At 50.6% G+C, this 23,440-nt stretch overlaps 3 protein-coding genes across 3 annotated transcripts; 2 read left to right on the top strand and 1 right to left on the bottom strand.

The window, feature by feature from the left end:
- The first annotated feature begins 559 nt into the window (after window positions 1-559).
- Window positions 560-1,154, top strand: LOC6599466. Its single transcript, XM_002024579.2, has 2 exons — window positions 560-638; window positions 720-1,154. Exons 1-2 carry the CDS (start codon window positions 581-583, stop codon window positions 1,046-1,048), a joined length of 387 nt encoding a protein of 128 aa, XP_002024615.1. The 5' UTR covers window positions 560-580; the 3' UTR covers window positions 1,049-1,154.
- Window positions 1,155-2,428: 1,274 nt separating this feature from the next.
- LOC113566727 lies at window positions 2,429-2,870 on the bottom strand. The gene is made up of 2 exons (XM_026993630.1): window positions 2,776-2,870; window positions 2,429-2,654 (listed from the first exon to the last, which is right to left on the bottom strand). The coding sequence occupies exons 1-2, from the start codon at window positions 2,807-2,809 to the stop codon at window positions 2,566-2,568; spliced, it is 123 nt and encodes a 40-aa protein (XP_026849431.1). The 5' UTR covers window positions 2,810-2,870; the 3' UTR covers window positions 2,429-2,565.
- A 3,368-nt stretch (window positions 2,871-6,238) lies between these two features.
- LOC6599465 (laminin subunit alpha) lies at window positions 6,239-20,562 on the top strand. Its single transcript, XM_002024578.2, has 13 exons — window positions 6,239-6,602; window positions 6,793-6,939; window positions 8,345-8,969; window positions 9,044-9,253; window positions 9,345-9,758; window positions 9,836-10,108; window positions 10,176-11,028; window positions 11,098-11,752; window positions 11,818-12,098; window positions 12,360-12,585; window positions 12,651-18,220; window positions 18,284-18,498; window positions 18,581-20,562. The coding sequence occupies exons 1-13, from the start codon at window positions 6,381-6,383 to the stop codon at window positions 20,014-20,016; spliced, it is 11,127 nt and encodes a 3,708-aa protein (XP_002024614.2). The 5' UTR covers window positions 6,239-6,380; the 3' UTR covers window positions 20,017-20,562.
- Window positions 20,563-23,440: the final 2,878 nt, after the last annotated feature.

Here is a 23,440-nt window from a genome sequence, read left to right as displayed (position 1 = left end):
TCTTCCTCGCAACTCTACTCGTCTGTGGTTAGTGTCGAGTGTTTTGGAGTCGAGTCACTTACAGGGCAATTATCACTGTAACTTTTGCAGCAATGTGCAGCAGCTTGGCCGCGGGACGACCCACGGAAAAGCCCTCCCGCCACCAGCTCGAGGACGTCTACTGGAGCACGGGGGCAGTGCACGACGAGCGGCTGGCCGATGCGGAGCACGACAGTGCCTACGAGCTGTTCAAGCTGAGGTCGTCCAAGCCGACGACCCCGAACAGCATCGCGAATCCATAGACACTCTTGGACCTTTGGATGTTTTCTGCTTCTTTTTTTTCCGGTTACATAGATTTCGTGTTAATTATGGTTATGGCTATGTGTTTGGACTTAAATTTAAATATATGAATAATAAAAAGAGACAATAGTTCGGTGAAACGTGCGCACTGCTTTCCACTGCTTTCCACTCCACTCCATTCCATTCCAGTCCAGTCCATTCCATCACGTAGATCAATCTGGGGCGCTTCTTTATAAAGTTCCGCTCTGCTGGGCCATTCGATTCATTCCGTTATCAAGAACCAAGTGAAAGACCAAGCGACATGCACTCATCGAAGACATTGGCGGTACTCCTCATCGTCGGAGCCACGATTCTCACGAGTAAGTGCAGGGGAAACACCCTCCAGCAGACACCCTCTCATCCTCTCACCTCTCATCCTCGAATTCCCTCCCCTCCCGAAGGCCATTCCCTGCCGTACCGCGAGGAGCTCAGCGACGAGGACGACGACCGTCTCAACGAAGTCAGCGGCGAGTGGGGCAGCCGAAGGCTGGTCTTCCCGCGACTCGACCGCCTCTTCGGCAGCGCCGAAATGCCGTCGGGAAAACCGAAGAGGAGCAAGGCCTCCTCCTCCCCCAGGGTCAAGGTCAAAAGAAACAACGACCGAGGGGGCTCCGGGGCCCCTGGCGACACCACGGAGAGCTCCAAGCACGCCCACTCGATGATCACATCGATGCTGACATTCGTAAGCAGCGTCATGAACTTTGGCAGGTCCTTCGTCAAGGACCAGTAGTCCCAAGGACCCCACATACATATCTCGTGAATCGTGCCAGAAATGACAAAATCTTAGATATATCTTCTGTATAAACGTATAAATAAAAATAATCTTCGTCTAGGTATACAATATTGAATGGAAATATCCAGCAGGTCAAAGGCCAAGGCCAAGTACAGATACAGATACAAATACAAATACAAATACAGATACAAATACAGATACAAATACAGATACAGATACGTATGATTTTTCTAGGTTTTTTTGGTTTCAACCCCAAGTCTCGTGAATCCAAATGCTAAACAAGATACATATCTGTATCTGCTGAACTAAAGTATCTGAATCTGAACCCACACACAAATGCCACCACCAAAATTCCATGACGTAGCCGTTTGAGACTAAAATCACGTGAATCTCCCAAATCGAATGTGTGTCGAAAAGTTCCAAAAATTAAGTCCTAATCAAAAATCTATGACGTCTGCATGTCATGGAGATACTGTGCCATAGGAATATGTGTATGCCATGCAAATGTGTGGTAGATACAAGATACATTTGGGCACATGCCATCAATTCTGTGACGTCTTTGTTGCGACCATCTTTTGACCCATCTTCTGCTTGTGTGAGCGTTTCAGAGATAAAGATACAAATACACGCTGTTGTTGGCAAGAGAATTGGCTAAAATTAAAACAGGCATCAATCATCTCTGAATGATTAATGAATGAATGAATAGTCTCTCTCTGCGGGAATGACGTCTCTATTCCGTCTCGACCAAGCCCCTCTTTTCTCCCTCTCTCGCTCTCTCTCGCTCGCTCGCTCGCTCGCTCGCCTCCTCTTGACATCCAAAAACGGGGATTTTTTGGCTACTTAATTTGATGAAACCCATGGTTTTTGCTGGCCGCTAAGATGCTTATGTGTGACGTCGCAACAGACGACGCGATCGAATATTAATTTTGCATGATTTCTGTTTTATTTATTTTTCACCTTTTTAGCCCGGCTTTAATTGTAAATACTGCTGGATTGCCGCCTTACGCTTTTGTTTGTACAATCAGTCATAACGAGATTTCAGGGAGAGAGAGGGAGGGAGGGAGAGAGGGAGAGGGGGAGAGGGAGAGACCTGTTTCACGCTGGTCATTTCTGGGGTTTCTGGGTTTTCTGGGGACTTTGTGGGGAAACTCCAAAGCTCAGGCACTATTTGGTCTATCTCTAGCGTGTAATTCTTCGGAACAGTTTTTCGAGTTCCACTCGAATGAATGCAATAAACAATTAACTGGAAATGAAAGACAAAAAAAGAACTGGGTGGGGGGTTTGTGCCTCTGAAGGTCATCGAATTGCCATTCTACTGCCGAGCCGATACCCCGAAATGAGTTCGAGTTTCCAAAGTGCGGGTGGCATTGGTTTTTTGGTTTTTTTGGTTTTTTATTTGTGGATTCCATAACAAAAGACTTGCTTGAGCCACTCTAAGACTAAAAAATTAGAAAATAACGAAGGATCTCCACACAATCTACATTTGTATGCTCTCCATGTCCTGTCTCCTGGCGCTAGGAGATCTCCAGCAAATGATATTTAAACATTTTGTTGAGGGAAGTCATGTTCTGGGACAACTCCTGGCAGACACGCGCCACGCAGCCTGCAGGGAACAGGAAAACCAGCAACAGGAGCACAACAGGGGGTGGGGGGGACACATGGAAAACAAACAAAAAACAATGATTCGGTTGATGATAAAGTCACCAACAAATACTCTCACTAACCCACTAGATACTTGATCACTTTCAGCAGCACCATGGCAGAGAACGGAGGAGTGCGGAGGAGATCGGAGGAGAACAGCTGCGCCGCGGCTCCATGCACCACACGCGACGAGATTAAGAACCAAATTGAACGCCGATCCGAACATGCAATCGCGAATAAGTGAAAACGCGTCCGAGTGAACGGCGACGCCGACGGTCGGCGCCAGCGCCGGCAGCGCTGCCACAGTGGAGCGAATGAGATGGCAAAGGTCAGGCCACCTGACGGCCGTAAACCGTAAAGAGCTACAAGAGTTCCCAACCCGTCTCCCAAAGTTATCGCAAAGTGAAACAAATCTGGCGCGAATGTTCAGAGAAAGCTATGGGGACACAGGGAAACAGGGAAGGGCAGGGTGTGTGCAATAAAGTTCAATGAAATAAAATACCACTTACCGCCATGGCATGACGTTTAGCCTCATTTCGGCCCACTGTGCCGGGTGGGTTGAGCGGCCTGTGCGGCCTCTGCGGCATGCACGGCCTGTACGGCTGTGTGGGACAGGCTAAATCAAGAACTTCTTGTTGGATGTGGCAATCGCGGAGGTTTTTTCCGACCACTAATGTTTTTCATATAACCGAATATTTCCATTTATTTTTCCGACAATGTTCATTTGCGTGCATTGCATAAAGCGCAGCGACAGCAACAACAGCGGAACGAGCAAGACAAACGGTAAACGTCGCGGCGAATTACGTCATAAGAACTCGTTTGAATCCAGCCGCAGAGACGACCGACGAACCGACGGACCGACGGACCGACGATTGGGGCCGAAAACAACTCGCTCTGACACTCACGGCAGTGGCAGTCTTTATCAATGCAATTATTTTTGTCATTGCGATCCGATCGCCCCCCGAGCCGATCAGCCAAGAGGCTGGCTGCCACCAAAAAAAGAGCCCATGCTGTCAACAAGTGGCAGCAGTGACGCTGGCAGCGCTGCCGACGCTTTGGTCATGAATTTCGCGCAATTTCTTGGTTCTGATCGTGATTTTCAAATGCTGGCAGCGCTGCAGCCGCGCGGCAGCCGCTGCTGGCTGGTTTCCTCTGCATTTGGCTTTTTTTTAATCGGTATAGCAATAAACTTCAACATTTTGGCGATGGTGGGCTGCATTTTCTGCTTTTGGACAGGCTTGAACGAGTTTGCGTTTGCTTCGACTTCACCTTCGATTTCTTCGCGCACTTTTGTACACACACACACACGCACTGACACTAATGTACCAGCTGTAACGGTGCTGAGAATTGCGGTACGCGAAAATTCAATAAATAACAAGTCGAAAAAAAAGATCTAACACGTGCAATATTTAGTTTTAGTTAGAGTTTATACTTGATGATATATTATCAGCGAAATTAGCGACCTTTTAAAGACCTTTAAAATTCACTCGCGCACTTCTTTCATACACACACACGCGCGCACTGACACCTGTAGAGCCTGCTATTTCACAAGATTAGTGGCGGCTGCTCGCTGCTTTTCCTCTGCATTTCGCTGGTTTTAACGGTAATGCAATAAATTTTCGGATTTTGGCGATGACGGGCTAAACGAACGCGAATTGAATTTGGTTTTGGACACGATTGGACATGTTTTGGGATGCTTTAATACATCACCTTCCTGCACACCAGCGGCACCTGAGCATGGCGGGTGGCCATTTTGGTAAATGGTAAGGCACAAAAACAAAAAAAAGGTATAACACTTCTGGAAAGCAAAAAATAAAATCGACTCGAGCTTACTTTTAATTATAACTTTCTCTGCATCATTCATTATAAATTAAAAAAAAAAACGAGACATTTTCATTTATTTTCGCACTTCACACACACCGACACCAGCACTATAACGGGATCATAGACTAGCGGGGGCCCATTCCCCTAGCCTATTTCACTTTCACTAGATCACTTTTACTTATGAAGAACTAAAGAAAATATTAAAATATTTACGCAACTTCCAAGTCCCCTGCGGACTTCTTTTACACAAAACACACACTTGTTGCACTGGCAGCATAGCCTAGGCGGGGCCCATTCCGCTAGACTATTTCGCAATTACACTTTTCTGGCACAACACCACGATTATAAACGCGACAAAACATTGAACATTGAATTATTTGCACGCACTTTTCTTATTACGATCGCGGGCCCGAAATTCCCGCCGCGCCGGTGCACTTGCCGCCATTTTTCAGTGAAAGTGATGGACGATCAGTATCGATAAGGCTGATTGAGCAATCGATGCTTGCACATTTCGGTCAGGGGTGGGGGGAAACATCGGCAACTTCTATGCGATGCTAATAGGAACTGCTCTCGATATGCTATCGACTTACATGTCTGTTGTTTACAAAAAACAAAAATACCGCGAACAAGAAGTTTTCGCGCCAAAATTAGTCAATTCCAGACTAATTAACAATAATTATGTTGAAATTAAGCAGCATATCTTGTACCGTTGGATTAACTAACAGCAGTTGTCATCGGTCTAGTGGACTCTACTAGTTTTTGGCATTTTATTGGACGATGAAGCGCGGTGGGACATTTACTAACCACGGCAGAGGCACGCATCCCCCTTTGGTAGCCGCTGTTTGACGATGGATTGTTGCTCATAATTAGTGGAGCTTCCTAAACGTTGTTTTCTTGTTAAAACTGATACTCATAAAGAATCTTTCTAGGCATGGCCCTCCCGGCTGCGAGGACGCCATCTATGCGCCTTCGGACTCAGAGAAGAAGCGCCGCAGCCTCTTGGCAGAGGCTCTGCCACCAGGATGGAATCCATAGATACCCCATTACCTGACTACAAGTGGCGTGAGTGTCAGATTCTGCCACAACTCTTCCTTTAAATATAGCTTTAATTGCAGGTACACATACACTGTCCACGAATCGCTTGGACAAACAGCTCAAAGGTGAGCTCAATGGATTGGAAAGCCACAATTTGTTGCCGTTTCAAACGGCATCACAAAATCACCCTGCCCCATGGTAGAGCATTCAAATGCAGAGAGCAAAAAACTCCAAATAGTAACATCCATTCACCAGCAGACAGAGACGACGCACCAGATCGATTCGATTCGATTCCATGCATTTCCTCAGAGCAAAAAACCAGTTTTTTCCATTTGTTTGGCTTCGATTCCGTTTCGTCTCCGAGCAGCCAGCCAGCCGGCCGGCGAAAAACGAAGCATACAGCAAAGAGAGAGAGAGAGAGAGAGCAGACAAACAAAAGTAAACAATAAACGGTGAGAGCACAACAAAGGCTGAAAGAACAGATTACTTCATGCTCCAAGGGGGAGCCAGCCGAAGACGAACGAGAGACAATCGGGTCGGATCGAATCGGACACGAAGAGACCCCGCGACTCGTGCGAGAGATTAAGGTTTCTTCTGGGAACGGATCGGATCGGATCTGGGGTCGGTCTCGAGGAAAACTTCTCGCTGCAGTGACATCACTTGCTCGCGAGGAGCCATCCAGTGCGGTTGGATGGGCTCTCTAAAAGAAATACCAAAATAAAACGAACCGAAAACCGAACCAAAAGATAAGAAAGTGAAAATCGACAAGACAATAGTGAAACCGGAAGCAGGGTCTTTGGAAAGGATTCTCCTTATCGCCAGCCCAAGAATGGGGCTACCAGTGCCTGTGGGTGTGGCCCTGTGCCTCCTGCTAGCAATAGCCCAGTGCCAGGCGGAGCTAACGCCTCCGTACTTCAACTTGGCCACGGGCCGCAAGATCTTTGCCACTGCCACATGCGGCGAGGACACCGATGGACCCGAGCTCTACTGCAAGCTGGTGGGCGCCAATACGGAAAATGATCACATTGATTACTCGGTCATCCAAGGACAGGTACGACAAGGGACAGCGCCACCAACGCCCCAACACACAAAAAAAAAAGAATGGTTTTTTTTTCATGGGTATACATACAAGATCGTGTGTGTGCCCCATGTGTTGCACGTTGGACTCTAAAAATACTCTGGAACTGGAACTCTGTGGATTTTTCTAACATGTGTGTCTTTGATCTTTGCCATTCCTGCAGGTCTGCGATGTGTGTGATCCGAATGTGCCGGACAAAAATCATCCGCCAGAGAACGCCATCGATGGCACCGAGGCCTGGTGGCAGAGTCCGCCCCTGTCCCGAGGCATGAAATACAATGAAGTCGATTTGACCATCAATTTTGAACAGGTAAGGCCAATGGCAGCACCACCAGAAGAAAACGCACAAAAGAAAGGACAGCGAGAGAGAGCGACAGAGGCAGAGGCAGAGGCAGAGAGGGAGAATGCAACTTGTTTTTCGGGGTTTCAGGTTCCTCTTTGAAACGTGTGTTGGCTCTTGTCTCGTAAAATTTCGAAAACAATTTTTAATGGGTTTCCACTTCGACACACGACAGCAGAAATCGCCTAAAAGCAAAAGAGTCCGAACCCCATTGAAATGTTTTGCTGATGTCTGGATGTTCTGGAGCTAGGGAGTTTTTTCGTGGGGTTATCAGCGGAGTATAGTTTTCTATATAGTACATATATACTCGTACATATATGTACATATGTGTGTATATAGAGCAGAGCAGAGATAGAGATATTTACTCGTTCATTTGAATGAATGAAGGGAGTCTCGGCTTACATGTTGCTCGCTTCTGTTCGCTTAGAGCATTGACTCTTTTTTGTGTTTTTGTGTTTTTGTTTCTGAGGCGATAAGCACATGGGCATGGAATCCAGCATGGAATCCGCAGCATGCTGCGACACTCGAGAACGAGAATTGGGAGCACCAGAAAGAAGTCTGCTTATCGCCGGGGCAGCGACTAGCAGCCTGCTAGAAGCTACATACAGCGGCTTATCTTCTTGAAAGAAATGTCTCAAATGTACTCGTATATATAGTCTGTATATGTAGTGTTCCCTGAGGTCAAATCCATGTGGCAGCGGAAGTGGGATACGATACGCATGTAGACATGTGGGGGCAAGGCAAGGGTTTTCTTCCATCATCTCTCATCATAGAATAATTGCTCCAGAACATGATCTCATCTTCCGTTGCGGGGCAGGCATTCATTTGCGAGAATGCATTTGGCACTTCTGTGCAGTTTCCCCAACCAGAGAATGCCATGTCTGTAGCTACATACATACATATATTGTACATGGTTTATATTTAGCTGACTGGGCTTTTTCGGTTGATTTGGAGCTTCGTTTAGGGGCGAACATGTGGCGTGAGGCGTAATTATGCTGTGGCGAAGATCTCTCTGCACTCAGGCAAGCATTTCAATGAACTGCCATCAGAGAATATCAGAAATCTAAACAAATCAAAGAACATATGTACATATGTATGTGTGTATGTGTGTACATGCATGCGTGTGTGTCTGAGATCCGTTTGTATGTTTTTCGGTCTCCCTTTTCAATTGAAACCAAATTGAAAAGCAAATAAAGGCCCAAAGAAAACCAAATAAACGCCAGAGACCGAATGTTTGGAGTTCCTCCCCAGTGATCTCATGCTCCCAAGCTACCAGTGGCCTCTATCTGTATCTGTGAGACACATACGAATGTATCTGAATGATAAATTTCAATGAATTTGTTTGCTTCCCCTTGCTCGTGCCCGTTCCTTGCAGGAATTCCATGTCGCCTACCTATTCATTCGCATGGGAAACTCGCCACGTCCTGGTCTCTGGACGCTGGAGAAGTCGGTGGATTACGGCAAGACCTGGACGCCATGGCAGCATTTCTCGGACACGCCCGCCGATTGCGAGACGTACTTCGGCAAGGACACGTACAAGCCGATCTCGCGCGACGACGATGTCATCTGCACCACGGAGTACTCGAAGATTGTGCCGCTGGAGAACGGAGAGATTCCCGTGATGCTGCTGAACGAGCGTCCGAGCAGCACGAACTACTTTAATTCGTCGGTGCTGCAGGAGTGGACCCGCGCCACGAATGTGAGGATACGTCTGCTGCGCACCAAGAATCTGCTCGGACACTTGATGTCCGTCGCGCGGCAGGACCCCACGGTGACGCGTCGCTACTTCTATTCGATCAAGGACATCTCCATCGGTGGGCGCTGCATGTGCAACGGCCATGCGGACACCTGCGACGTGAAGGACCCGAAGAGTGCGGTGCGAATACTCGCCTGCCGCTGCCAGCATCACACCTGCGGCATCCAGTGCAACGAATGTTGTCCCGGCTTCGAGCAGAAGAAGTGGCGCCAGAACACCAATGCGCGACCCTTCAATTGCGAGCGTAAGTACACACGATGTGTGGTCTGAATGAATGATTAATGATTCCCCCTTCCCCTTTCCCTTTCGTTTGGTTAGCCTGCAATTGCCACGGCCACAGCACGGAATGCAAATACGACGAGGATGTGAACCGGAAGGGTCTGTCGTTGGACATCCACGGCCACTACGATGGCGGTGGCGTGTGCCAGAACTGTCAGCACAATACCGTCGGCATCAACTGCAACAAATGCAAGCCAAAGTACTACCGACCCAAGGGCAAGCACTGGAACGACACGGACGTCTGCAGTCGTAAGTGGGGCGACGACGACGAGGACGACGACGACGAATGCAACCCCATGAATGGTCTTTTGATTTTCGCTCTCTCTCTCGTTCTCCACAGCCTGCCAGTGCGACTTCTTCTACTCGACGGGCCACTGCGAGGAGGAGACCGGAAACTGCGAGTGCCGCGCCGCCTTCCAGCCGCCCAACTGCGATTCCTGCGCCTACGGCTACTACGGCTATCCGAACTGTCGCGAGTGCGAGTGCAATCTGAACGGAACGAACGGCTATCACTGCGAGGCGGAGAGCGGACAGCAGTGCCCCTGCAAGATCAACTTCGCGGGCTCCTACTGCAAGCAGTGCGCCGAGGGCTACTACGGGTTTCCCGAGTGCAAGGCCTGCGAGTGCAATCAGATTGGATCCATCACGAACGACTGCAATGTGACCACCGGCGAGTGCAAGTGCTTGACCAACTTTGGGGGCGATAACTGCGAGAGATGCAAGCACGGATACTACAACTATCCCGCCTGCTCGTGTGAGTAGGGCTTCCGCGGAAGCGAAGCTTCTATCCGTTGCATGTCCATGATGCACTGTTTCTTGTTCTCTATTCAGACTGCGATTGCGACAATCAGGGCACCGAATCGGAGATATGCAACAAGCAGTCGGGACAGTGCATCTGTCGCGAGGGCTTTGGCGGTCCCAGGTGCGACCAGTGCCTGCCCGGCTTCTACAATTATCCCGACTGCAAGCCCTGCAACTGCTCGAGCACCGGCAGCTCTGCCATCACCTGCGACAACACGGGCAAATGCAACTGCTTGAATAACTTTGCTGGGAAGCAGTGCACCCTCTGCAGTGCCGGATACTACAGCTATCCGGATTGTTTGCGTGAGTTTTGACGGGCGTGCAGGTATGGCTAGAGGCGGTTCTAATGTGGGAGGGTCTTCGTTTTCAGCCTGCCATTGCGACTCGCATGGCTCCCAGGGCGTCACGTGCAATGCCGATGGCCAGTGCCTCTGCCAGCCGAACTTTGATGGCCGTCAGTGCGACTCGTGCAAGGAGAGCTTCTACAACTTCCCCAGCTGCGAGGACTGCAACTGTGACCCTGCGGGCGTGATAGACAAATTCGCTGGCTGCGGATCGGTGCCCGTGGGAGAGCTCTGCAAGTGCAAGGAGCGCGTCTCCGGACGCATCTGCGACGAGTGCAAGCCCCTGTACTGGAATCTGAACATCAGCAATCCCGACGGCTGCGAGAACTGCGATTGCTGGACAGACGGCACCATCTCCGGACTGGATACGTGCGCCTCAAAGTCCGGCCAATGCCCGTGCAAGCCCCACACCCAGGGACGGCGCTGCAAGGAGTGCCGCGATGGCACCTTCGACCTGGACAGCTCCTCGCTGTTTGGCTGCAAGGACTGCCAGTGCGATGTGGGTGGCTCGTGGGCCAGTGTCTGCGACAAGACGAGCGGCCAGTGCAAGTGCCATCCCCGAGTCACGGGCCGCGCCTGCACCCAGCCCCTGACCACACACTACTTCCCGACGCTCCACCAGTTCCAGTACGAGTACGAGGACGGGGCCCTGCCATCGGGCACCCAAGTGCGCTACGATTACGATGAACAGAAGTTCCCGGGATTCAGCAGCAAGGGCTACGTGGTGTTCAACACGATACAGAACGAAGTCCGCAACGAGCTGACGGTGTTCAAGTCCTCTCTGTACCGCATCGTCCTGCGCTATGTGAATCCCAACGATGAGAACGTGACAGCCACCATACTCATACAGTCGGACAATCCCCAGGAAGTGGATCAGAAGTAAGGCATCAGAAAGACCTCTATGGGGAAATATCCTGTAATATCTGTAATTTCGCATCTTTTTCACAGCGTGAAGGTCCTCCTGCAACCGACAAAGCAGCCGCAATTTGTCACCGTATCCGGACCCAAGGGCCTCAAGCCTTCTGCCATTGTGCTGGATCCCGGCCCACGCTACGTCTTCACCACGAAAGCCAGCAAGAATGTGATGCTCGACTACTTTGTGCTCCTGCCCGCTGCCTACTACGAGGCCTCCATTCTCACGCGACAGATCTCGAATCCCTGCGAACTGGGCAACATGGAGCTGTGCCGCCACTACAAGTACGCCTCCGTGGAGGTCTTTGAGCCCGCGAGCGTGCCTTTCCTCATCGGATCCAATGGCAAGGCGGCCAAGCCCGCCGAAGTGTACAGCGACCCAGAGCATCTGCAGATCGTGAGCCATGTGGGAGATGTGCCAGTGCTCAGCCGATCCCAGCCAGAGCTCAATTACATCGTGGATGTGCCACATAGCGGGCGCTACATCTTCGTGATTGATTACATCAGCCACAGGAACTTCACGAACACGTACTACGTGAATCTGCGACTGAAGAACGATCCGGACTCGGAGACGTCTGTGCTCCTGTATCCCTGCCTGTATTCCACGGTCTGCCGCACTTCGGTGAACGACGATGGCCTGGAGAAGAGCTTCTACATCAGCAAGGAGGATCTGCAGCCAGTAACCATCTATGTGAGTGCCACTTAACACTTAATCTGTCCGCAGAAATGCACCCATAACTCCCGCGCCCGTTTCAGGCCGATATCTCGGATGAATATCGCGTGCCCATCATTTCGGTCACGGCCATTCCTGTAGAGCAATGGTCCATTGATTACATCAACCCCAGTCCCGTCTGCGTGATCCACAACCAGCAGTGCTCAACGCCCAAGTTTGTGTCCGTGCCAGATTCCAAGAAGATTGAATTCGAAACGGACCATGAGGATCGCATTGCCACGAACAAGCCCCCGTACGCGGTGCTCGATGAACGCGTTAAGCTCGTGCACTTGGACAGCAATCAGGAGGGAACCATTGTGATAGAGTAAGTGCACCTCTAATCAACAGATATTCGTCTCTTCCTTGCAGGAATGCATATATTTAATGGGTTTTGAGGGGGGTTTTTACTGCTACTTGAACTCTTTCTGTTTGAATTCCGCTTTGAAATCGATTGGCCCGCCTATCGATCTATGTGGGGCGCGTGCGATAGTGCCATCGATAGCTGGCTTCAGGCTATGTTTATTGGGGATATTCTATGTATAATTCTAGAAGCTAGATAAATAATATTCTAATGATGCTCCCACAGTTCGAAGGTCGCCGAGCCTGACCGATATGTTATTCTGGTGAAGTACTACCAACCGGATAACCCCAAATATCAGGTTTACTTCACCTTAACGGCAGCCAAAAACCAATACGATGGACACTTCGACATCCAGCACTGTCCCTCGAGCTCCGGCTGCCGAGGCGTGATCCGTCCTGGCGGGGAATACGACTGGTTCGACATTGACGATGAGTTCCATTTCACAATTACGGTAAGAAGTGCCTTCTTCCTCGCCGGAAAGTGCTCTTTTTTGAACGCCACTGAAACCCGTTACAGAACGATCGTCCGCAAGGCGTTTGGCTGGACTATCTGGTCGTGGTGCCGCTCAAGCAGTACAACGAGGATCTCTTGGTGGAGGAAACCTTCGACCAGACAAAGGAATTCATCAAGAACTGCGGCCACGACGACTTCCACATCACGCACAACGCCAGCGAGTTCTGCAAGAAGGCCGTGTTCTCGGTGACGGCGGACTACAACAGCGGGGCATTGGCCTGCAACTGCGATTATGCGGGATCCACGAGCTTCGAGTGTCGTCCGTTTGGGGGGCAGTGCCAGTGCAAGCCGAATGTGATTGAGAGGCAGTGCGGCACCTGCCGCAGCCGCTACTACGGTTTCCCCGACTGCAAGCCCTGCGAGTGCCCCACCAGTGCCATGTGCGAACCGACCACAGGAGAGTGCATGTGCCCCCCGAATGTGATCGGGGATCTGTGCGAGAAGTGCGCCCCGAACACGTACGGCTTCCATCAGGTGATCGGCTGCGAGGAGTGCAATTGCAACTATCTGGGCATTGCCAATGGCAACACACAGTGCGACATGTTCAACGGCACCTGCGAGTGCCGCGACAACATCGAGGGGCGGGCCTGCGACGTGTGCGCCCATGGCTACTACCAGTTCCCGCGCTGCGACCAGTGCTCGTGCCACACGCCGGGCACAGAGCTGGAGGTCTGCGACAAGATCGACGGCAGCTGCTTCTGCAAGAAGAATGTCGTGGGACGCGACTGCGATCAGTGTGTGGACGGGACGTACAATCTGCAGGACAGCAATCCCGATGGCTGCACCACGTGCTTCTGCTTCGGCAAGACTTCGCGCTGCGACAGCGCCTATCTGAGGGTCTACAATGTCAGTCTGCTGCGTCAGGTGTCCATCAGTACGGCGGAGTTCAACCACAACAACAAGACAATCGAATTCGAGCTCTGGGCCGTGACCCCCGAGGAGCTGCAGCTGAACGAGACGACGCTCCAGGCGGACTTCACCTCCCGCGAGGTGAGCGACGAGCGTCCCGCGTACTTCGGGGTCCTCGACTACCTCCTCAACCAGAACAGTCACATCTCCTCTTATGGCGGGGATCTGGCGTACACGCTGCACTTCACCTCCGGCTTCGATGGCAAATCGATCGTCGCACCCGATGTGATCCTGATGGGAAAGGATAAGGTCTTGGTGCACCAAAGCTACGAGCAGCCGAGCAGGAATATGCCCTTCACCAATCGCCTGCAGATGGTCGAGTCGAACTTCCAGACGCACGCCGGAAAGACCGTCTCCCGGGCGGACTTTATGATGGTTCTGCGCGACCTGAAGGCCATCTACATCCGGGCCAACTACTGGGAACAGACGCTCGTCACGCACATCTCGGATGTGTACCTGTCGCTGGCGGACGAGGATGCCGATGGCACAGCGGAATATCAGTTCCTGGCCGTCGAGCGATGCTCCTGCCCGCCGGGATATGTGGGCCACTCGTGCGAGGACTGCGCGCCCGGCTACTATCGTGACCCGAACGGACCCTACGGCGGCTACTGCATCCCCTGCGAGTGCAACGGCCACTCGGAAACCTGCGACTGTGCCACGGGCATCTGCACGGGCTGCCAGCACGGCACCCAGGGCGAGCACTGCGAGGATTGCGTGTCGGGATACTATGGGAACGCCACCAATGGCACGCCCATCGACTGCATGATCTGCGCCTGTCCCCTGCCCTTCGATTCGAACAACTTTGCCACCAGCTGCGAGATCTCCGAGTCGGGCAATGAGATCCATTGCGAGTGCCGTCCCGGCTATACGGGACCCCGCTGCGAGTCCTGTGCGAATGGCTTCTACGGGAATCCCGAGAACGTGGGCGATGTGTGCAAGCCCTGCGATTGCTCTGGTAACATCAATCCCGAGGATCAGGGCTCCTGTGACACGCGCACGGGCGAGTGCCTGCGCTGCCTGAACAACACGTTTGGGGCCGCTTGCAACCTGTGTGCGCCCGGCTTCTACGGGGACGCCGTGAAGCTGAAGAACTGCCAGAGCTGCGACTGCGACGATCTGGGCACCCTCGAGTGCGATCCCTTCGTGGGAAAGTGCACCTGCCACGAGAACGTCATCGGCGAGCGCTGCGATCGCTGCAAGGCCGATCACTACGGCTTCGAGTCGGGCCTGGGGTGCCGCGCCTGCGACTGCGGCGCCGCCTCGAACTCCACGCAGTGCGACGCCCACACGGGACACTGTGCCTGCAAGCCGGGCGTGACGGGCCGCCAGTGCGATCGGTGTGCAGTGGATCACTGGAAGTACCAGAAGGAGGGCTGCACCCCATGCAACTGCAATCAGGGATATTCGCGGGGCTTCGGCTGCAATCCGAACACGGGCAAGTGCCAGTGCCTCCCAGGAGTGATTGGCGATCGGTGCGATGCGTGTCCCAATCGGTGGGTGCTCATCAAGGACGAGGGCTGCCAGGAGTGCAACAATTGCCATCACGCGCTCCTCGATGTCACCGACAAAATGCGCTACCAGATCGACAGTGTCCTGGCGGACTTTGGCAGCGTGACGCTCGCCTTCTTCACCAGCCAAAAGCTCAACTACTACGACAGTCTGGCGGATGAGCTGGCACCGAAAATCAAGGCCTTGGATCCCACCAGCGTGGACCTGAATCCATCGAAGAAGTCGAACAGCGATCTGGAGGCAGACGCGAAGTCCTACGCAAAGCAAGTGAATCAAACGCTGGCGAACGCCTTGGACATACGCGATAGGTCGAGCAGCACTTTGGGGAATATAACCAGCGCCTACGACGAGGCACTGAAGAGTGCGGACCAGGCCAGAGAGGCCATTGCTGCCGTGGAGGCGCTGTCCAAGAATCTCGAGACAGCGGCCAGCACGAAGATCGATGCGGCCCTGGAGCAGGCACAGCATATCCTGGGACAGATTAACGACACCCAGATCCAGTTGGTGGCCAACGAGCAGGTGCTGGAGAAGTCGCGTCTGCTGTACGATGAGGTGGACGCCCTGGTGCAACCGATCAAGGAGCAGAACAGGAGCTTGAATGCCCTGAAGAACGACATTGGGGAGTTTAGCGACAAGCTCGAGGATCTGTTCAACTGGAGCGACCAATCGGAGACGCAGTCCGCGGAAGTGGAGCGCCTGAACGTCGTCAATAAGCAGTCGTTCGACAACTCCAAATTCGCCACCGTCTCGGAGCAGCAGCAGGAGGCGGAGACGAACATCCAGGACGCCGGGAACTACCTCATCAACGGGGACCTCACACTCAACCAGATTGGCCAGAAGCTGGACAACCTGCGCGATGCCCTCGAGGAGCTGAAGTCCGTCAACAAGAACGTGGACGAGGATCTGCCCTTGCGCGACGAACAGCACCAGGAGGCGGAGCAGCTGACGGCCCAGGCGGAGATGAGGGCCGCAGAGCTGGCCATCAAGGCCCAGGATCTGGCTGAACAGTACACGGACATGACGGCCCACGCTGAGCCCGCCATCAAGGCAGCCACCGCCTACTCGGGCATTGTGGAGGCCGTGGATGCGGGCCAGCAGTTCAGCCAGGATGCCATCACCGCTGCGGGCAATGCCACACAGATCACCGACGGCATCGAAGAGCGGGCTGGCCAGGCGTACTCCGAGTCGGCGGATCTCCTGCAGAAGGCACGCCAATCCCTGCAGAAGGTGCAGGACGATCTGGAGCCGCGACTGAACAGCTCCGGGGGCAAGGTGCAGCAGATCTCGCAGCGGAACAATGCGACGGAGCAGCAGCTGAAGGACATCAACATATTGATTGCCCAGCTGCCGGCGGCGGCGCAGCGGGACATGTGGAAGAGCTCGAATGCGAATGCCAGCGATGCCCTGGAGATCCTCAAGAATGTCCTCGAAATCCTTGAGCCTGTGAGCGCACAGACGCCCAAGGAGCTGGAGAAGGCGCACAACATCAATCGGGATCTGGACTTGACCAACAAGGACATCTCGCAGGCCAACAATCAGCTGGATAATGTCGAAGGGTCCGTCTCGAAGCTCGTGGAGCTGGCGGAGGACGTGGAGGATCAGCAGCAGCGCGTGGCCACCCAAACGCTGCAGCTCGGCCAGGACATTGAGAACCTCAAGCGGCAGGTGGAGACGGCCCGCCAGATGGCCAACAACATCAAGGTGGGCGTCAAGTTCCGCCCGAGCACCGTCCTAGAGCTGAAGACCCCCGAGAAGGCCAAGCTCCTGGCCACTCGCACGAATCTGTCGACCTTCTTCCGCACCAACGAAAAGTCGGGCTTCCTGTTCTTCCTGGGCAACGACAACGCCACGGCGCAGAAGAACAAGGACTTTGTGGCCGTGGAGATTGTCAATGGCTACCCGATACTCACCATCGATCTGGGCAACGGACCGCAGCGCATCACCAACGACAAGTACGTGTCGGATGGGAAGTGGTACCAGGCCGTGGTCGATCGCGTGGGCTCCGTGGCGAAGCTAACGATTCGCGAACAGCTGCCGAACGGCGAGGTTGTGGAGCACCAGAGCGATCCCAAGCAGCTGGAGGGATCCCAGAACATACTGCATGTGGACCGCAATAGTCGCCTGTTCGTGGGCGGCTATCCGGCTGCCCCAGACTTTGCGGCGCCCGAGGACATCACCGCCAACTACTTCAATGGCGACATCGAGGATCTGCGCATCGGTGACGAGAACGTGGGCCTCTGGAACTTTGTCTACGGCGAGGATAATGCCGAGGGAGTTCGCGAGCGGGATGTCCTGCTCGAGAAGAAGAAACCGGTGACGGGGCTGCGCTTCAAGGGCAAGGGATTCGTCCAACTGAATGCCACGTACAACTTCAAGAGCCGATCGACCATCAAATTCAACTTCAAGGCCGACAAGGACAGCAGCAACGGGCTGCTCTTCTTCTACGGCCGCGACAAGCACTACATGTCCATTGAGCTGGTGGACGGGGCCGTCTTCTTCAACATTAAGCTCGGCAACGGCGGCGTCTCCTCGGGCAGCAGCAATCGCTACAACGACAACAAGTGGCACACCGTGGAGGCTGGGCGGGACGGGCGCACGGGCCTGCTCAAAGTCGACGATATCCTGCTATTCCATGAGACAGCGCCCGCGGAGGCCGACGAGGAGCTGCCGAAGCTGCGGCGCATGTACTTCGGTGGATATCCGCGACGATTCAACAACTCGGAGATTGTCCGGCAAAACTTTGATGGCTGCATCGATGATGTGATCATCTCCGGCATTGTGGTGGATCTCACGGAGTACGTGAATGGCACGGGCGTGGAGGAGGGCTGTCCCGAGCGGTTCTCCACTGTCCTGTCCTTTGCCCCGAACGAGTATGGGTTCCTGCGCTCCCACAACATCTCGTCCGACAATAATCTGCATTTGAATCTGCGCTTCAAGACCCTCCAGCCGAAGGGCATCCTCTTCTACGCCACAAACAATGACCAGAGCTCTGCCATTGGCCTCACGCTGGACGATGGCTATCTGAAGCTGAGGAGCCAAGGCAGCGAACTGGTCATCGATCAGCGGCCCTTCAACGACGGCGAAGATCACGTGGTCACAGTGCAGCATAATGCCGGGGAGCTGCGTCTCTCAGTGGATGATGAAGAGGAGGAACGGTAGGTTATCTCTGGTGGAAATCTCTGCTTCGTTGAAATCTAATCTGTGCTTTTTTCCTTCAGACTGGGCTCCCCAGAGCCCCTGCAGATCGAGGCGGGTGATATATTCTTCGGGGGTCTCCCAGACAACTACCAAACCCCGAGGGGTGCCCTCTCGACACTGGCGTACTTCGTGGGCTGCATCAGCGATGTCACCGTCAACGACGAGATCATTAATTTTGCCAACAGTGCGGAGAAGAAGAATGGCAACATCAATGGCTGTCCACCCGATATACTAGGTAAGTGCTTGAGCTGATTGACGCTGATTGATGCTGATCCCTTACGATATTCATGTGTGTTGTTTTGTGTCCTTCCTGGCAGCCTACGAGCCGGATCTGCTGCCCAACTACTATCCAAGTGGCGCCAATGAGCTGGAACCGCCATCGCCGGGCAGGATAACGACACACAAGCCCCTGGCCACATCGGCCCCAACCACGACGAGCACTACCACGACCACGACCACCACCACAACTACTACTCCTGCCACAATCACTAGCACAACGGTCCGGCCGACACCAGCAGAAGCAGCAGAAATAGTGCCACAGAAAACACTGACCACTCGACCCACACCGAAGATGAATCAACCGAGCGACAAGCGCTGCAAACTCCCAGTGGAACCCAACTATGATGTGGATTTCGAGACGGCTGGCTATCGCTTCTACTCGCTAAGGGAACAGCGGCTGGAGATCAACTCCCTGCCGGTGAAACTGAAGAGCCATCACGATGTGAGCATCTCCTTCCGCACAGAGCATCCGAATGGACTCCTGTTCTATGCGAGCAGCAAGCAGAAGGATGACTTTGTAGCAGTGTATCTGCTGGATGGGCGGGTGACCTATCAGCTGAGAGTGGGCGCTGGCTTGACGGCGAACATTACCAGCGAGGCGGAGCTGAACGACGGCAAGTGGCACACGGTGGAGATTGTGCGCACTGCTCCACGGGTGAGCCTGATCATCGATCAGACGATGCAGCCGGGCTCGGTGGAGGTTAGCCAGGAGCGCAGCCCCCCTGTGTTCTCCGTCGAGATGCCCATTTTTGTGGGCGGCATAACGAAGTTTGTGGAGTCGGAGCTGAGGCGACACACGTACTTTGGGGGCAACACTTCGTACTTCAATGGCTGCCTGACGGACATCAAGTTCGATGGCGTGGCCCTGGAGACGGAGCCCACAAAGTACTCGGTGGTGCCATGCTCCGAGCAGGTGGAGCGGGGAGTGTTCTTCCACAGCAGCTCCAACCAAACAACGCCGCCGTACGTGAAGCTCTTCGAGCGCTTCACCGTTGGCGCCGAGATGGCCATCAGCTTTGATTTCCGTCCCCGAGAGCCGAACGGTCTGGTCTTTTCGGTGCACGGCAAGAACTCCTACGCCATTCTTGAGCTGGTGGACAACGAACTCTTCTTCACCGTCAAATCGGATGCAAAGAGCACTCTCGTGACCAATTTCACGCTGCCCGCCAACGAGAGCTTCTGCGATGGCAAGACACGCCACGTGCAGGCCATCAAATCGAAGTTTGTCATCAACATAGCCGTGGACTTTGTCAGCTCCAATCCGGCAGTGGGCAACGAGTCCTCTGCCCTGACCAAGACGAATCGTCCCTTGTTCATGGGCGGACACCATGCCTTCCAGAAGGCGCCGGGCATCAAGACGAAGAAGACCTTCAAGGGATGCATCAGCAACGTGGAAATCAACAAGAAAGCGATTCGAATTACGCCGAACATGATCGCTGGCGACATTTGGCAGGGCCACTGTCCTCTCAACTAGAGGAACAAAGAGAGTGAGCAGTGGAAGAGACCCTAGTGAAGGACCCTCGCAAAATGCTAAAAGGACAAACGATTTTGGATTCTATAAAATAAGAAACTATGCCCAATGGACAATGGAGTGAAAGTTGACGAAACACGCAATCGATGGACAACGAAACGAACAAATTACCAAAACGAACAAACACAATCGACAGGCAAACGTAGGGCCTGGGGCTCCTGCAGTTACGTGGAACCTCAGCACATCTGCCAGTCGTATAAGCAATGTAGATTCTAAGCTCTTTCTTTGTGCCAATTTTTATCAGAACTTATACATATATGTTAATTCCTTTGTAATTTTCAATTCTTTGAGAGAGCACCACCAAAGATTGTGGAACGCATACAGAGCCGAATGAACAGCTTACGCTCTCATTCTCTTCGCTAGCCTTCCCCCTGGTAATCTACAATCTTCGCCATAGCTCTCTCTCTCTCTCTCTTTTGAACTTGTATTTTGCCTTTGAAATCAACTAAATAAATATTAGAATCATTAAATATCCAATTAAAACAGCAACGCGGCATGCTTTTTGAATTTCGGAGCAGAAAAAGCTGAAAAAGAGCGGGAACGAGCCTTGTGAGCCTACACTTGTGCCCGAAATCAAAAGGCTATAGGGCTATGCAAGCTATAAGTATACCCTGGAGAAGAACAAAGCTAATGAAAATGAAGTCCAAGGTGACTTCTTCTGTGCCCCCGAAGTGGATATCTTTCGGCGTGCTTGCAGATGGACGTACAACAGTCCCAGCTACGACATCAGGACAGTCTGAGTATGAGTATCGAATATCTGCTGCATGTAGTGCGTCCACAGCGGCACCTATTTCCTATTTTAATCATTTTTAAACCCACTGAAATCGGTATTTGGTTTCTTCTAGTAAAGACGGAAGTTCAGACTGCATTCAGTTAAATATAAATCGTGTTTGAAAAGTTTCTTCGCCTATTTTACTCAAATTTTTCTATATCTGTCTCTCTCTCTTTCATTTCTCACACCAACACCAGCCGTTTTGTCTCGCTCCCCTACGCCAGACCGTGCACACTGCACGAGGAATAGTGTGTGTGAGAGGGAGAGAGAAGGAAAAAGATATATTGAGTGAGGATTGCGTAGAGTAGCCACAAAAAAATTTCATTTGTTCCTGGCTTCTGGCTATAAAATGTATCCGATCTGATCCATCGATTCGGCAGTCTTTTCTCTATGATTCTGCATAGTTTTCTTGTATCTATAAAATTGTGAGTAGCATTGATTTCCGTTCTTTGTGGACCGTGTGTACTTTTTTTTAGCCTTCTCGGGTGCACGGCATGCATTTCATTGTTTCATTCACGAGCAATCAGAAATCTCCGAGCAAGGGAAGCAGGGCACGCCCTCGAGGCCGGAGTAAAACATTGTATCTTTTTGTTGATGGTAATGTTATACATACATATTTATTCAGATATAGTATATATAGTTTCTCAGTTATCGACGAATCATTAAATGGAGTTTACAGTATAGCAAATATTTTGAAAAACCAGAAAGAGGACTTCTTTCCAGTTTTTCCGAATATTTGCAACATGTGTATAGAGGGCATCGGATCGGATCATATATCCAGTATATATGTATATTTATGTGTACTTTAATTTACTTAGAAATGTTGCAGATCAGATCTATTATTAGAGAGGTGGGGGCAATAGAGTAAAAACAAAATCTATTTAAGTCGGAAATTCCAATTTTTTTTCTTAACCGCAGCTGAATTTTGTAATACACGTACATTTTGTAATTGAGAAAACAAACATGCGATTTACGACCCTTATTAGGATCTGCAAAAAATTATCCTTTCTTTGATTCTGAACTCCATTCTCTGTTCTGTTCTTTTGTTCTTATTTGTAGTTGTTGAATTTTCTTGTCCTAATTTTTGACCTAACACATTTCGTGGTGAAAAATCATAGAACAAAATCCTATGCTGCATATTTTTCTTTATAAATATATTATATTCATATGTATATATGTATGTTTATGAATGTGTGTGTGTGTGTGTATTCAATGTGTGTGTGTGTGTTGATTCCTATTTTGTTTTTGTTTTTGTTTTATTTTAGTTACTGCTTAAACGCTAATCACTAAGATCACCCGAGAGAGATACAAACGCACGCGAACGCGACCGGATTCCGCGATGAATCCGGTTTAAGGTACAACGAAATCACGATTTTTAGTTTCATTTAGTTTTGCAATTGGTTTATTTTGTATTATTATTAATAGTTTTCAAGTATTTTTTTCATTATTATTTGGGACTCGGGGGCGAAAGTCCCTTATTTTTTAGACTTTTTTGCTGTTTAGTTTTAGTTTGAGTTTAACGCGACGCGAACGAACGACCCGAAGTTACATTATTATCACACGTTCCCCCTGGTTTTTGTTTTTTTTTTTTTTTTCTCGAAACGAAATAAAAAATTAACACAAACTTAAACGAAGTTTGCATTTAATTACATAATACTATTACTTAGATTTACTTGGTTTACTCATCATCTATCTCCTTAATCTTTTTGTTTTATTCTGACTGAGTTTTGGTTTTAGTTTCTCTATTCTCCTCTTTTTTTGTTTTTTTTTTTTTTTGTTTTCATTTGTTCCGCGACAATTTCAAAGACTTTTGTTTCCATTTAGTAGTACATTGTTTTTACACCCTAATCATCGAATAATTGTAAAAAAAATACAAATTTCTGTACAATATAAATGATTATTTGGGAAAGAGGATCTTACGCAAAAGACGAAAGCCTATACAATACAAAATGAAAGCAAAAGTTTTCGATAAAAATTATATGTAGTACTCGTATAATGATAATTTTAATTACACTTGTCCCTATACAACGCAAACAAATTATATAATAATACTTTAAAAAGTGATCAGTCAATTGTTTTGTATTCAGTTATTCAGATCGCACAAAAACAACAAATTATTATACTCAACGAAATCCTAATCTCAATTTTCTTCCTTTTTTTTCTCTCTTTAAAATAAACAAAAATCTATAATTTTGTAAATAAATATCATCCGTAGTAATGTTTGTGTGTGTGTGTGTGTGTGTGTCTGTGTGTGTGTGTGTAGTGTATAAGTAAATTTTTGTATCTGTAACAGTTGCATTTTGTATTGTATTATTGTAATCCTTGTATTATTTGATTTTTGTTTTTCCTTTTTGGTTTACCCGACGAGATACGATACCACGCACGTGACGACTGACGATTGACCGATTACCGATTACCGATTACGATTTTACGAACGAACGGACGAGAGCGACGAGAATACGCGAACGCGAAGAACCCGAAACGCGACGATTTTTTGGTTTTTATTATCATTATTATCCATGAAAGTGTTGGGTTTCAATTGTGAAATATAAATCGTTTGTTGATGTATGCTGTTTGTCTTTGAACGGATTTGTT

The sequence above is a fragment of the Drosophila persimilis genome, unplaced genomic scaffold, assembly GCF_003286085.1.
Source record: "Drosophila persimilis strain 14011-0111.01,24,50 unplaced genomic scaffold, DperRS2 tig00000863-arrow-arrow-pilon, whole genome shotgun sequence".
NCBI classification, from domain to species: domain Eukaryota; kingdom Metazoa; phylum Arthropoda; class Insecta; order Diptera; family Drosophilidae; genus Drosophila; species Drosophila persimilis.
The sequence above is the reverse complement of the archived record's forward strand: the minus strand, read 5'-3'. Positions and strand labels throughout refer to the sequence as shown.

Bases quoted from the DNA above. Each gene is read 5' to 3' on its own strand.
- LOC6599466 (XM_002024579.2), top strand. From the start codon at position 581: ATGCACTCATCGAAGACATTGGCGGTACTCCTCATCGTCGGAGCCACG. The intron at 639-719 runs GTAAGTGCAGGG...CCCCTCCCGAAG, and splicing joins CGGAGCCACGATTCTCACGA to GCCATTCCCTGCCGTACCGC.
- LOC113566727 (XM_026993630.1), bottom strand. From the start codon at position 2,809: ATGGTGCTGCTGAAAGTGATCAAGTATCTAGTGG. The intron at 2,655-2,775 runs GTTAGTGAGAGT...TGTTCCCTGCAG, and splicing joins AGTGATCAAGTATCTAGTGG to GCTGCGTGGCGCGTGTCTGC.
- LOC6599465 (XM_002024578.2), top strand. From the start codon at position 6,381: ATGGGGCTACCAGTGCCTGTGGGTGTGGCCCTGTGCCTCCTGCTAGCA. The intron at 6,940-8,344 runs GTAAGGCCAATG...CGTTCCTTGCAG, and splicing joins TGACCATCAATTTTGAACAG to GAATTCCATGTCGCCTACCT. The intron at 9,759-9,835 runs GTGAGTAGGGCT...TTCTCTATTCAG, and splicing joins CAACTATCCCGCCTGCTCGT to ACTGCGATTGCGACAATCAG.